This window comes from Trichomonas vaginalis, chromosome III, assembly GCF_026262505.1.
Source record: "Trichomonas vaginalis G3 chromosome III, whole genome shotgun sequence".
Lineage (NCBI taxonomy): Eukaryota > Parabasalia > Trichomonadida > Trichomonadidae > Trichomonas > Trichomonas vaginalis.
This window is the reverse complement of record NC_067205.1, coordinates 92,237-106,680: the sequence shown is the minus strand read 5'-3', so window position 1 is coordinate 106,680 and position 14,444 is coordinate 92,237. Positions and strand designations below refer to the sequence as shown.

At 32.5% G+C, this 14,444-nt stretch overlaps 8 protein-coding genes across 8 annotated transcripts; 3 read left to right on the top strand and 5 right to left on the bottom strand.

The window, feature by feature from the left end:
• Positions 1-229: 229 nt before the first annotated feature.
• TVAGG3_0612370 (uncharacterized protein) lies at positions 230-1,351 on the bottom strand (the record flags this gene model as incomplete). Its single annotated transcript, XM_001316674.1, has 1 exon — positions 230-1,351. The coding sequence occupies one exon, from the start codon at positions 1,349-1,351 to the stop codon at positions 230-232; it is 1,122 nt and encodes a 373-aa protein (XP_001316709.1).
• Positions 1,352-3,023: 1,672 nt separating this feature from the next.
• TVAGG3_0612360 (methionine adenosyltransferase (MAT) family) lies at positions 3,024-4,181 on the bottom strand (the record flags this gene model as incomplete). Its single annotated transcript, XM_001316675.1, has 1 exon — positions 3,024-4,181. The coding sequence occupies one exon, from the start codon at positions 4,179-4,181 to the stop codon at positions 3,024-3,026; it is 1,158 nt and encodes a 385-aa protein (XP_001316710.1).
• A 952-nt stretch (positions 4,182-5,133) lies between these two features.
• Positions 5,134-6,939, top strand: TVAGG3_0612350 (uncharacterized protein; the record flags this gene model as incomplete). The annotated part of the gene is made up of 1 exon (XM_001316676.2): positions 5,134-6,939. The coding sequence occupies one exon, from the start codon at positions 5,134-5,136 to the stop codon at positions 6,937-6,939; it is 1,806 nt and encodes a 601-aa protein (XP_001316711.1).
• A 366-nt stretch (positions 6,940-7,305) lies between these two features.
• Positions 7,306-7,605, bottom strand: TVAGG3_0612340 (high mobility group box domain domain-containing protein; the record flags this gene model as incomplete). Its single annotated transcript, XM_001316677.1, has 1 exon — positions 7,407-7,586. One exon carries the CDS (start codon positions 7,584-7,586, stop codon positions 7,407-7,409), a length of 180 nt encoding a protein of 59 aa, XP_001316712.1.
• A 708-nt stretch (positions 7,606-8,313) lies between these two features.
• TVAGG3_0612320 (GTPase protein) lies at positions 8,314-8,550 on the bottom strand (the record flags this gene model as incomplete). Its single annotated transcript, XM_001316678.1, has 1 exon — positions 8,314-8,550. The coding sequence occupies one exon, from the start codon at positions 8,548-8,550 to the stop codon at positions 8,314-8,316; it is 237 nt and encodes a 78-aa protein (XP_001316713.1).
• Positions 8,551-8,752: 202 nt separating this feature from the next.
• On the top strand, positions 8,753-8,911 carry TVAGG3_0612330 (uncharacterized protein; the record flags this gene model as incomplete). Its single annotated transcript, XM_001316679.1, has 1 exon — positions 8,753-8,911. The coding sequence occupies one exon, from the start codon at positions 8,753-8,755 to the stop codon at positions 8,909-8,911; it is 159 nt and encodes a 52-aa protein (XP_001316714.1).
• Positions 8,912-10,330: 1,419 nt separating this feature from the next.
• TVAGG3_0612310 (protein serine/threonine kinase protein) lies at positions 10,331-11,635 on the top strand (the record flags this gene model as incomplete). Its single annotated transcript, XM_001316680.1, has 1 exon — positions 10,331-11,635. One exon carries the CDS (start codon positions 10,331-10,333, stop codon positions 11,633-11,635), a length of 1,305 nt encoding a protein of 434 aa, XP_001316715.1.
• A 439-nt stretch (positions 11,636-12,074) lies between these two features.
• TVAGG3_0612300 (uncharacterized protein) lies at positions 12,075-13,404 on the bottom strand (the record flags this gene model as incomplete). Its single annotated transcript, XM_001316681.1, has 1 exon — positions 12,077-13,399. One exon carries the CDS (start codon positions 13,397-13,399, stop codon positions 12,077-12,079), a length of 1,323 nt encoding a protein of 440 aa, XP_001316716.1.
• Positions 13,405-14,444: the final 1,040 nt, after the last annotated feature.

Genomic DNA, 14,444 nt, shown 5'->3' with positions numbered 1-14,444 from the left:
CCAGAAATGATAATCTCATCTTATCTCTTTCTTCAGAAATTAGCAAACGTTATCGAACAAACAAAAGTGAGAATCCTCAAATACTATATCATTTGTGATACATTACTTGTAGAAGCGTAAGCATGAAACAAGTATTTAGAATTAGAATAGAAAAAAATTTAGAAATTTGCATCTCAACTTGACTCTATCATTTGACCTAAATATTACTAATATTTTTGAAATAATCGAATTATTTACGAGATATGTTTATGAAACATTCAAGAGAAAAATTAAATGAAAGAAGAAATCCAAAAAAATGTTTTTTCTTATGTTTACTTAGACATAAAATAAGTTCAAATGAAATTGGAGATGCTTCACAACTTCCTAATGCATGCAATGAAAGTGTAAGATCAAAAGAACAAACTTTCATTTCATTTGTATAAACTGAAGCATCATAACTACTTGCAGTCAAAACATCTCCAGTACAGTTTATAACTGTTATAATAGCACTATATGCACTAAAAGTATTACTTGCTTTGTTTTTTAAGAAAATACATTCTGAAACAGTAACATTTGATGATGAATAAGAAGAGGTAATAAGACCATAATATGAATTACTAGTATAACATGAGTTGTTTCTGAATAAAGATTTTTTCACAAATGAATCAGGTGTTTTATAATGATACATGCAAACATAATTTGATTCATGATTATCATTAGAAATGAAACAACAATAGTTAATATTAACTGGACTATTTAGAAAATAATAACCAGCATAGTCCCTACATCTTGTTTTAGTGTTGTTTGTAGAAATTAGACTTTGTAATCCGTAGTTATGATATATACTGGCAGATCCAGTGTAATCATGACCGCATTGATAGAGAGAAGTTAAATTTACAACATTTTTGTTTGTATTTGTTTTAACATATGTGTATGAATGTTTTCCATAGTCTTTTGTGTAGCATTTAAATGAACAGAATCGGTCTTGAACAATAGAACTAGAACATGAGAAGTAGATGCAGCCACCGTTGCCTGATGGGCGATTAATATTACTGTATGTGCAGATAGAATGAAGTAATTTGATAGAATTCTTTTCGCAATTAATAACATTGTCAGAAAAATCTTTGAATTCGGAAGAAAATAAGAAAAAGTCTGAAGAAATAGTTGGTTTCGTGTTATTTGTGATATCAGTATGGTCTTGTGTTGGCTGGCCAAAGCATTCTTCCCATATGTCACTTGGAACTCCAGCCTCATTGAAAGCTAGAGTTGAGCAAAGATTTTGGAGAAAAAATAAAAAATAAAAAAAAATGAAGAACTTCCCTTTTTTGTACATCGTTCTAGAGTTGAAATATCCTCCGAGAGTAGTTTTCATAACTCTCACATACATACGTATATCCGAGGAAAAGATAGTCAAACAAAAAATTCGTTAATATATCATTTTCTATTAGAAATTTAAATATTGATATTTGGAAAATGTCTATCAGCAAACTACAAAACCACAAATTACATGCATATTTAAAATATTGTCACTTAGACTCCTTATTCATCTTATTAACTTTAACTTTGTTTCTCAGCAAGAAAATAACTTTCGAATTCTATATGATAATGAATCAAATATATATTAAAAGAACTTCCCACTAAGAAATTAATGATCAGAGCGAAGTTTGGTCTAATATTCATATTCATTCAAATAAGAAGTAAAATTCCCAAACCTACAGTTAATTTTTAGAAGCTGATAGGAAATATGATTATCTATGACAAAAAATATTTGTAAATACGTTGACTCATCAAGTTTAATCTTGCTATTACAAGAAATCTCCAATGATTGCTTATGTATTATTCAAACGTTATGTAAAATGACATTAAAAAATTACAAGTTTTTAATTGAAATAAAAAATGAAATAAATTTTTACACAAAACTTGTTTTTTTATAAGTTAATTAAGGGTTTCGTTTTGCGAAAAAAACGTACAATACGCAATTTCGCTAAAAAACATTTAGCTAGCAATTTCGACCTTTGACTCCACTCAAGACGTCACTTTTTTAATTTTGCGGTATCATATTTTTGGAAAATCTTTATGAATATTATATAAAAAGTCTCTTTAATATCTATATTTCATATTTTTATCGATTTTTAAAGTTTTTGCGAAAAGTATTCAATTATTTTTGCTATTTGGTCGGGAAAATGTCAGATTTGCGACATTTTCTGATATGATATTCAGATTCTACGTTGATAATAATGCTTATAGAACCCTCTTGCTATTGTGTCAAAATTGCGAAACCGATAGCAAAAATATCTCGCAATATCAAAATTGAGATATTGAGTGAATTATGCATTATAGAGATTAAAAATCTGATTTGTGAAAACATCTCATCAGTTTCTAGCTAATTCAAAAATCTTTACTATCTTATTCGATTAAAATGAAAAGGGAATAGTTTCATTATGCTTTAAATGACAGCCTTATAATATAATCATAGTTTTCGCTCAATATGCAGCATTTTTTTTCGAAATCTATGGTCAATATCCTAAATACTGATTGCTTTGCATTCATATCTCTTACATTTTCTATACCCGCATCACTATTCATTGCTATTCCTATCTTTTTCATTTTTGTTTGTTTCTCATAATTTCTCAAAAAACATGATAACTTGATATTTGTAAATATCATACTTTATAACGTAAATAAGAACTTGACCTATTAAGAAAAGCAGTAATGAAAAGAAAATCTGAAATTCATAAAAATTACAAGTTTCTGATGACAATTAGCTTAATTAAACCAGGTACAAGATTATATAATTGTATTTTCTATCCAATTATCCATATAATATCTTATCCAGAAAAAATAACTTGATCAATACCAAATGATTTTTTAACTAGTAAATAAAGTATTTTCTTTACACACACATTGTATATCATAGTTTTTTTTTGGTTTCGCAAAACATCCAAAAACAAATATGCTATAAAAGTGACAATTTTAGCAAAACGAAACCCTTAAGTTAATTAAATAAAAACCTAACTACTCTATTATATTGCGAAGTAAAAAAATTAGTACTTGATCGATTTGACTTTCTCCCATGGAAGATCGATGTCTGTACGACCGAAGTGACCGTATGCAGCGGTCTGCGCGTAAATAGGACGAAGAAGGTCCAAATCTCGGATGATAGCGTATGGACGAAGATCGAAGTTATTGTTGATAATATCGACAAGTTCTTCGTCTGTCTTACCTTTGCCGGTGCCGTATGTGTCGACAAAGACTGACAGAGGGTGGGCAACACCAATAGCGTAGGAGAGCTGGACTAAGCATCGTGAGCAAAGACCAGCCGCAACAAGGCTCTTGGCAACCCACCGAGCGGCGTAGCATGCTGAACGGTCGACTTTAGATGGATCCTTGCCAGAGAATGCACCTCCACCGTGAGCACCCCAGCCACCGTATGAGTCGACAATGATCTTACGACCGGTTAAGCCAGAGTCACCAAGTGGACCACCGATCACGAAACGGCCACCTGGGTTGATGTGCAGGATAGTGTGATCATCAACAAGTTCTTTTGGAAGGACTGGATCAATCACGTGTTTCTTGACTTCAACACGAAGTTTGTCTAATGTAACTTCATCAGTGTGCATAGTGGAGATAAGGACGGTGTGGATACGAAGTGGTTTGAGGTGACCGTTGTTACGTTCGTATTCAACGGTAACCTGTGTCTTACCATCCGGACCAAGGAATGGAACAGTGCCATTCTTACGGACTTCGGTGAGCTTGCGAGCAAGATTGTGTGCAAGAACATGTGTAAGTGGGAAAAGTTCTTTAGTTTCGTCGGTAGCATAGCCGAACATGATGCCTTGGTCACCTGCACCTAATTCTTCTGCCTTCTTGTTAAGGTGGACGGCCTGTGCGATATCTGCTGACTGCTGGCTCATAGAAACCATCACTGCGCATGTGTCGGCATCGAAACAGAGCTTGGATGATGTGTAGCCGATGTTGCGAACTGCATCACGAACAAGCTTCTGGTAATCGAGGTGAGCATTCGATGTCAATTCACCAAGAAGGCAGACAATGCCTGTCTTTGTGCATGTTTCGCAAGCAACTTTCGAATTTGGATCCTGAGCAAGGCAAGCATCAAGAATTGTGTCTGAGATGATATCGCACATCTTATCTGGGTGTCCTTCTGTGACAGACTCACTGGTGAAAAGGAACTTCTGTGACATACCTTTTATAAAAATGAAGAGAAATATCCAAAAATTTCATAATCTCTCAAATTTGTATTTCAAAATTTGTGACAAAACTAATGAAATATGCTGGGATTTTTGTGCTCATTAAAATTATCTCATTACGTAAAAAATTCAATACATCTTGGTCGAATGACCATTTCGCAAAATGAATAAGTTGTTTAAGATCAAGTTTTTTCAGGTGAACATTTAATGGGAAAGTATGTTGCACCATTATTCATGAATATCCTATTCATCAGTATATTCCTATCAATTTCTGAAGGGTATTCAAAAAAATAAAAATTGCTATCCATTTGATATATCGTACATCATATATATGATAAGAAAAGCAACAATTAACCCAACCATTATTCGATTATTTTGGCCGGATGAACACTCAATCATTTGAAACAATCCCCGTCGAATTGATTTGATTTACGACCAGTAAGGTCTCTACTATTGTTATTGGCATGTTTCGACTGGAAAATGATCTTAAATTTTAAAGAATCCATGAAATACAATCTAAATATTCTAACTTTTTTTTCTGATTTTTTCTATTTCAAAAAAATTTTGGAAAGAAAAACATCTTTTACAGCGATTTTAACTAATACATTCTAATATACTTTTGGCTTACAAAATAATTATATAATCATTATACTTTGGAAACTCTCATAATGTTATTTTTCTCATTACATTTCGTCGAATAATAAATTTTTTGAGTTTATCATATTACAAACCCCCACATAATAAGCAAGTCAAGAACGAATATACTCTTAATTCATGTTAATCTAAAGGAATATTAAATTTTAGATTCAAGATGAGTGTATTTCTCTTTCATTCATTTGCAAACACGATTTCCTAGACCAAGAACATATGCTCATAACAATAACAGTCGCTTATTGTTTTCCTTCAAAAATTGCTCCAAAAATTTCAGGTGAACTAAAAATTTGTAATGTCTACTCTGAGTAGTCGAAGATCGACTGAGTCGAAAAAGACTAGCCCATCTAGTGTAAGAACGAAAAGTAGAACAGTGCAATCTCATTTTGAAAATCTAAAATCTTTTGTTCATCAAATTTCATTACTCGAAACTAGTGCTGTAGGATTACTCACCACTCTACATTCAATAGAAAAGGCATATAATGGACTTTTCGACAATAATATTCGTGCAGTACCTGTTTATAAACAAGCTCGAGAGATTAGTGCTCAGTTTTCTACTTTTGAAGGAACTCTCCTTAGTAAAATAGAGCTTGCAAAACATCTCGATGTTCCAAGCAATATTACATCAGAACTCGAAAAATTAAATTCTACAATTAAAAAGGTCAATTCAGCTCCTCCAGCGACATCTCGTGCGCAGAGAGAATCAAAAACATATTATAAAGAAATTACCGCATCAATTTCAGATATAGAACAAAATCTTAAAGATCAAAATCCCGTCCAAGCCAAAAAATTACTAAGAAAGCTAAAAACCGATTTCCTCCATAAATACGAACAATTCTTCCGTCTCAGTCAACTGTCGAAAGGCTCTAAAAACACAAATTCAGATAATTGCCGATTTTCAATCGACAGAATCGTTGCTCTTTTAGATTACTCGACAATGCCACTTGAAGTACCAGATGTTGTAGAACAAATTAGTGTTAAATTGAAAGAATTATCTAAGAAACCCGAAAATACAGAATTATCTTCAAGACCTTCAACGAGATCTTCCGTCAATAGAGTCTTATCAAAAGCCAAAGCAGCAGTTAAGCAAGAGGTAAAGCCAAAAACTACAAGATCTAAGTCACAACCGAATTTTCCAAATTTATTCCCTCCTCCAGCCCCAGCTTCCCACAAAAGGATAGCGGCAGTACCATCATTGAAGAGTTTGGCGATTGCTCCTCGCAGAGTTTCCAATTCCAGCAAGAATATTCTACCTTTAATCCAAACAGTCAATAATTTACCGAAAGCACCACCAGAAGAAGCAGAACCTGACTTGGAAGCGATGTCAAATTCGAAATCAGAGAGATCCCCATCAATGAAGAAGCTCGAAAAGACTTTAAGCAAAATAGAATTATCTGATGACGAAAATTTGAAGAAAAACACTCCACCTGGCTCTCCAAGCCTATCCAGCAGCCAACTAATGCTTACAAAAGAATGCGCGGAGGCTATACAAGGCCTAGAACCAAAACTTTTGAAGCATTTATCTGCAATTGACACAAATAGTACTTTAAACCAATTTATTGAGCAATTATCACTTGTACAAGAATCAGTACAAGCAGGGAATCCTCAAAATGAGCAGCTTCTTCGCTTGAATTTTCTAATTTGTCAGTTGGAAGACGAATTAGTTGATACAAAGGAAAGTGGTAATTTCGATGAAACGATAAATAAAGCCAAACAGATAATTGACTCTTTGGAGCACTCGATTTCGGAAAATAAAACGATTTCTTCGGAGTCATCAGATATTATTGGAAATGTAGGTCGAAGATTGAAGCGCTTGAGCTACAATGAAACCAGCCCATCGGGATCAATGCATGGAGACTCGGAAACTAAGATAAATGAGTTAAACGCTGAGTTAGAAAAATTAAAATCAGAATTAAAAGCTGAAAAAGCGAAAAACAGCGAATGGCAGCAAAAATCCGAGACAAGGAAGAAATATATCAATAGATTATCTAATAATCTTAAGCACGCGATGGTCGCAATGCCTCCTTCTGGTTGTGAAGATTTGAAAAAAGTTTTAATGAGGCAGACCAAAATTATTAGTGTTCTTGAAGAACTACAGTAATGTATGATTAAATGTTGTTGTTTTATTTTGTTAATTTCTTCGTTTTTTCAATCAATTACAAAAATTATTTAAAAAATTCTGACATTTATTTTCCTTATCTAGAACAACTAGCCATCATACACAAACTAATATTCCGAAACAATCACTTTCAGTTTTTAAAGTTTTATGATGGATCTTATCTTTTTTTCCTCAGTTAATGCATTAAAGTTAGTAATATTCATATTGACGTGATACAAAAGTTATATAATATGAAAATGGCTGGTCTGGAGTACACAACCATCCACATTTTTCCAATGACAAATTTGATTGCCAGACGAAATATGTATAATGATGATATTATGTTTTAAATACATTTTTCGTTTAGATTTAATGCTGATGACAATCTATATTTGTAAAAAATATACTTTTTAATTTATCCAGTTTTTTAAAATATTTAGAACGAAACACTTTTAAAAGTTGGATCATTACTAGTTTGCCTCTTCAGTTTGGGCTTTAGCCTTTTCAATCCAAACGTTTTTTTCTTCTTCACTTAATTCTTTCCACATCTTTCCTATGATCTTTGCGATTTTTCCGAAGCTTGCCTTTGGATTCTTCTCTTTGATTTCTTTCCTTTTCTCTATACTGAAGATGATGTAAGGGCTTTTCATTTCGAAGTGAAGTGTTTCCGCTGTTTATTTTTCAATAAATCTTTCACAAATTTTTTCTGAAAAATATTAATTTCCAAATGAAAAATATAACTAGTCTTACAACATATAATATTTTTATTTTACGCGCATTGAAATATTGTCATGTAAATGAATGCTAACGAGTCTGACAAGATAAAATTGAAAGAAATCATCCTATAGCTCCTGCACACGAATATAAAATTTCCACGAATTTCTGGTTTTTGAATGGGGAGAATAAACTTGTAATTCTTCAATACGTGCTTAATAGTCAATCAATATATTTAAAAAATTTTCTTATCAAGCCTAATTTATGATGAATTTGCATTTAAATTTCCTCTCAATATGAGCAGTATATCGTTCCTTTGCAGAATAATGATTAGATGCAAAATTTTAGTAGCAGCCGAATTAATAAACATCGTTATACCTGATTTGAAATTTCATCTTTTGAAATTTCTTTAGCGGAAGCGCATATTTTTCCATAGCAAAATTATTTATTTCTGTATGATTTACAAATTGCATTACTTTTAACAGATAATTCGTATGTAATCGAATTTTCTCCAAGCATCAAACTTGGTGAACCGAATGCACAATAATGCGCCGGCAAACAACCGAAAAATATGCTTAACAAATTTTGCAATTAATAATGTAAAAAACCCGTAAGAGCCCATTGGGCATTATAATAGAAAAATATTTTATTACGCGATTTGATTTAACAGCAACCTTTCTTATCAGATGATTTAGCTACTGGCTTGACATCAGACTTCGGACCAACTTTAATACCACGATTAAGAATTTGAGCTGCTGTACGAACAAATGCCTCCTTAACATTATCACCACCCTTAGCGGATGCCTCGAGGTAAGAAAGTTGTTGATGTTCTGCGAAGGCTTCTGCTTCTGCCAGTGTAACCTGCCTGTTTGCAGCAAGGTCTGCTTTATTTCCAATCATTTGTACGACAACGTTTGGATCGCATAATGCGTGGACATCGTTCAACCAAACTGTTAAGTCGTCGAATGTCTTTCTCTCGGTGATATCGAAAACAAGAAGAACACCGACTGCATTTCTGAAGTAGGCTTTAGCAATAGAACGGAAACGTTCTTGTCCAGCTGTATCCCAGATCTGGAGCTTGACTTGGCGGTCATCAACTTGGATGACTGTAGAATCGAATTCAACACCAATTGTTGACTGGCTTTCCTCGGTAAAGACGTCTTCTACTAAACGCTTAAGAAGAGCAGTTTTTCCTACGCCGGAAGAACCAATGATGATGAACTTGAGCGAGGTCAATGAACAAACTTTGGTTATGGGCTAAATTTACTATTTAATAGTCGTTATAAAATATTATGCATACATGTTTTTGGTCACTCGGAATTTTGAGAAAGAAAGTGGCGAACTTTTGATAGAATTCTTTTCGTCCAGCTACTTATCAGTCACAAAAGTGATTACTGATAACTTACGTTCCTTAGATTTGAATAGTATCTGTTAATTAATGAATAGCCTAAGCTTCTTTATGTAGATTTGAATTTTATTTTATCAGATGTTGGATCAATTTTACATTAAGTTAATTTATGTGTTTTTACATGATGTATAGCATGCAATTGATTTGTTAAACAACATATTATGACATATAGGCTTCGCAAATGATCATCTTGTTTTATTTATTGATTCCAACTGTCCTCAATGGTGATTCAAAAGTTCAACTTTACATTTTTTTGGAATTAAAATAATTATAGAATAAGGTAAATACATCATCTAATCATGTTTTGAATACGAAATTTTGAAAAGATCCACAAAATATGTTTTGAGATAAAATGTCTTTCGTTTTTGAAATTTTTTAATAGATGAGTTATTAACTATTATGATTGTCAGTGGGGAAATTTGAGAAAAACCCTAAAGATACATTCAATTTAAGTACTTTCAAATAAAATTTATCAAAATGAATAAACTTCTTATAATCAGGATGATAATATATGCATTAAAATATAAAGCCAACACGACCTCAAATTAATATCACTTTTCTGAGTCCCACAATTTTGTTTAATCAGATTCGTTAATATAATTTTATAATATCATATTATCATCTGGAACTAACTTCTATGAAAATTTTTCTTATAATACAATTTCTACTTTTCTATGAATAAATTTAGCCTTCTTAAATCTAAAAAATCAAATTTATTATAACATTTATCTATTCTTATATATGTTATTACAATATGTTACATTCTGCTTTCAATAATTCAAATCAATAATCTCTGAGAAATTTCATATTTCAGAAATTATTCAAAATTTAAATCCAATTCATCATTTATGGGTCCTCTAGAGCGATATACTTTTTAAATTCTATAATATTTTATCTTCCTTTTTTTTTAAAAAAAAAATTATTTTCAGACAGTAAATTTTTTAAAGATGGATTCTATGAAATATCATTATATCTAAGTTACTATTTATCCAATAATGAAGATTATTTATGACTATTTTTGAAGAAATTAGTTTTACTTCCTACTTTTGAGAGACTGTTTACAAAACGTGCCAATTCAATGTCTCATTATTCTGAAATGTAATCCTAAATGTTATAGTGTATATAATCATATTTTCCATCAATTTTGAGTTTTTTTGTACTAGCTTAGCGATTAATAACTACTTTTGAGAGGATCATTCAACATTCTACGCTTTCAAAAGTTTGACTCTCAATTTTAGCACATAACTTTCAAAATTGTCACTTTTAATTAATATGAAACTCAGCTCTCCAGTCCATTCCCCAACAGAGATTTATGATAAATTACACGATTATAACATTAGCAGTCAGATTACAAACTACGGCCTATACAGCCAAATTCACACAGCTTATCATCGCATACATCGCATACCATTAGCAGTTAAAATCATTTCAAAAAATAGAATCGCTGATCTCCCTAAAAAGGAGCGCATTTTATTCAACGAAACTATTCTCTCGCCATTACTAGACCATCCAAACATCATTCACGTAGAAGAAATTATCGAAAACAATTCTAAAATTTTTCAGTTTATGCAATTCGCGGAAAAAGGAGATCTTCTCCACAGTTTACAGAAATGCCCACCAGATCAGAAAACTTGCTTTAAATACGTCGAACAATTATTAGCTGCAGTCGAAAGAATTCATTCGCTTGGTATTGTACATAGAGATATCAAACTCGAAAATATACTTATTACTTCAAACGATGTTCTTAAACTTTCAGACTTTGGCTTGGCTTCTATCACATGTGATGGAATCATGAAGGACAACTGTGGATCTTACGAGTATTCTGCTCCTGAGGCTATATCTCATGCAGAGTTCGATGGATTCAAGGCTGATATGTGGGGAGTCGGTATTATAATTTATGCCCTCTTCCAGAAGCGACTTCCGTTCGAGGATGTTAGGATGGGATATAACTATAACAAACCGGTTGACTTTTCTCGCATTCCTGACCCATTACAAGAACTTTGTAAGAAACTTTTATCTTTGGATCCAAATGAGAGGCCATCAGCTGATGAAGCCCGTAGAATGCTTGGCCATACACATACAGTTCCTGTCTTCTCGGCTTTGGCCCAAGATCCAAGAACATTCGATCAATTTACCGCTTCCAAACTTTGCCAGACAATTGGTCTTCCGATCAACGAAATCAGAGCAGATATACAATCTGATGAATTTTCCGAAATAAAGGTTTTAGCTGTCTTGATAAACCAGCGTAACCTTATTCTCAGACCTGCTTCGAGGTCTGTCTCAGAGCCAGCCCACCGTCCTACGCAATTATATGCTAGTAGGTTGAAGGCTGATGGTTGCGACGTAATGCAGGCAATAAGAGATTATCTGTTGCCAAAACGTTGCCTTATTTCTTCGCCTCTTTCCGATACACCGGAAATAGTTCTCAATGGTAAATACGCAGATAAACGAGTGTCTTTTACCTGCAACGATAGCCCTGATGGTTACTGTTCTATAGAGATGTACCCAGATGAAGGGTCTGATGATGTTTGCAAATCTGTTATTCACCATTTAGAAAAAAGCTTTTTTGTTGTTTAAATATGTTAATTTTCTTTTAATTTTCATGTATTTTTTTAATAAGATTTTCGAAATTTTTCCTCAAAAAAGATAATTGATTTCTTCTTTTATCCATGATCCGTTCTCACATTGCCTTGATTAAGAGTTTAATCTTAGTCAAATGCATTTTGACTTCTTACAAGATATATCAGTAAACACATTATTCATATTAAACCTATGATCGCATCAATTCATAACTACATTGAATGAAAAAGTTATTGTAATGATAGTTATTTTGGCTAAATATAAGTTTTTTTGAATATTGCCTAAAATTTAGAAGATTTTGGCTATTGTTTTTTTATACTCTTGATGTTATTCGCTTAATTATCACGAAGTCATTCTTACCACATAATTATTATATGGAAAATAAGCTTATTTTCAAAAACTATTGCAAATTAAAAACAAAAAAATATACAAACAAATTTATTTCTTTGGCCTAAAGTATGGTATGTGAGAACCACGTGCAGGAACAATTGGCCGCACTTTCTTGACTGGCAGAAGAAATTCAGAGACAGATGTATCGCTATTATTCGATCCATTGCTCGCTCTCGACATATTACTTCCAGAAGCTTTCTTGGGAGTATTGTCAGGCGATGGGCGGCTTTTAACTTGTGGTAATTTTGCCAAATTCGGCAAAATTGATAATTTCGACTCTTTTTGCTTCGAAGACTTATTAACACCCTTATTCTTTGGTTTGGCATTATTATTTACAGGACTATTGTTCTTAGAGCTGATTAAGGAAGAATCCGTAGATTTTTCTTGAGGAGGCGAAGAAGGACGAGTCGATTTGATTCCAAGCAGTTTCTTTCGAAGTTCTTGGAAGTTACTCTTCGATTCCTTGATGTTTGGTGGGTTTCCGTAAATTTTTGCCATTCTCCATTTTTGTTCTTCTTCAAACTTCTTCATTTCCTTCCTTCTGATCTTATCATATGTTCTTTCTTCACGTTGCATCTCTTTTCGCGCTTGAGCCTTTCTATTTTCGAATTTTTCTTCTTGTCTAAGTTCTTTTGCTTTGATTCTCTCTAATCTCTTGGCAGCACGCTCTTTCAACAAAGCCTGCTGCTGTTCTCGTAATAAGTTCTTGTTCCTTTCAGCTGCTTCTACCTTTTTCAGTGCGTTTAAAGCTGAATTGACTTTTGACTCTTCATTTCGAGCTTTAGCGAGAGCTGCGTTCTTATGTCTGCGCTCGATAAGAGCAGGGTCCTTAATCCGTCTGTTGGTATCGAGATTAGTTATCTCTGACTTAGTTTTCGATACAAATTTCTTTCTTTTCTTTGGTTGTGGAATTTTTGATTTAGGCTTATCATCTGATCCTTGAGAGGCTTTTGGTGCTCGTACTTTCCGCTTTTTCGATTTTTTTCTTGTAGATTTTCTGCTTTTCGGTAAATTTATTTCAATATCCTTTTTAGATCGATTTAATAATAACTGTCGTTCTGTAATAACACGTTCAATGGTTGCTAATCGTTTTTTCTCGAGTTCTATTTGAATTTGCATCGCAATAATTGCGTTATTTGCTTGAGATTCGGGAACTTCATGAGGAACCAAGTCCTCTGGCTTGACACCGAGGTTTTGCATTGCTTGAAGAGTTTCTTCTTCTGTGAATACTGGAGGAGCCGTAATTTTATCGGGCCGAATATCTAGAATTCCAAAAGTTTTAGGCGGCTCATGTTCAGGAATCAGGAGATTATGTGGTATTGTGCCGAGGAAGATTTCACTTCCATCGTTATCGAGCACACCACTTTCCATCAATCCGTTATTTTTTTGAGAGAAATGCCTCAAAACTCAATTATCGTTCAAAATTTTCGATTAAGTCCGGGTTATATCATACATTATAATTGACAGATTTATTGAGAACGACTCCAATCTGAATGCAATTCCAATTCTTTTACTTTCATTTCTGACTTCAAGGAGTTTATTTTATTACATTAAAGTCCTATTATATTCATTCTATAGGATTTCGACTCTTCGATTCAATACTTGTTTTTTGAAATTATGGACAATATAACTCATTGATACTAGAAAATCGCATTAATTAGATTCTTTTCTCCATACACATCACTATATTACATGAACAATGTTCAAAACTTGGAAAATTGGATTATCATTATTTTTCATTCCGATCACTTTTCAAAATTTCACCTAATTTCTGAACAAATACGGAATGAAAATTAAACACTTCATCGTAAATGTTCCATGTGGATAATAAACGATTCACATACATTTTCTGATCAAAATCATACTAATTAAGGATGAAATAGTATGATGTCAATATAAAACATCATTTTTATTTCTTTTGAAGATAGTCTCGATTAATTATTCATATCAAGCAATAACAGATCTAGAAATATAATATCCTGATATAGGCATGCAACATAATATCCGTTATCCATTGATTTGAATACTTTTGATCAAATATATATCCAATAATTATATTCATCTAATTGGTTTTATATAAACTCCATGTTTATGAACAACATTGATGATCTACTAATCGTAAATCATAGAACAACAGCCTAAATTTAATACACAATTTGCTTTGAGTAGATCTTTGTAACATAATAAGTTTAAAATTAATTTTTAAATCAAGAAACAATTCATAAATATAAGTATAAAATGTCTAATTTTATCCTTTTCAATCCCCTCGTATTTTTCAAAAATTTTTCGACCTAATTTGCATAACAATCGAATACCAGTAACATATCAAAACATTTTCTCATTTCAAATCTGATTTTTTTAATGTTTGATAATTTTGGATTGTAAGATGAGTCACCAATCAATGACATTTCAGACA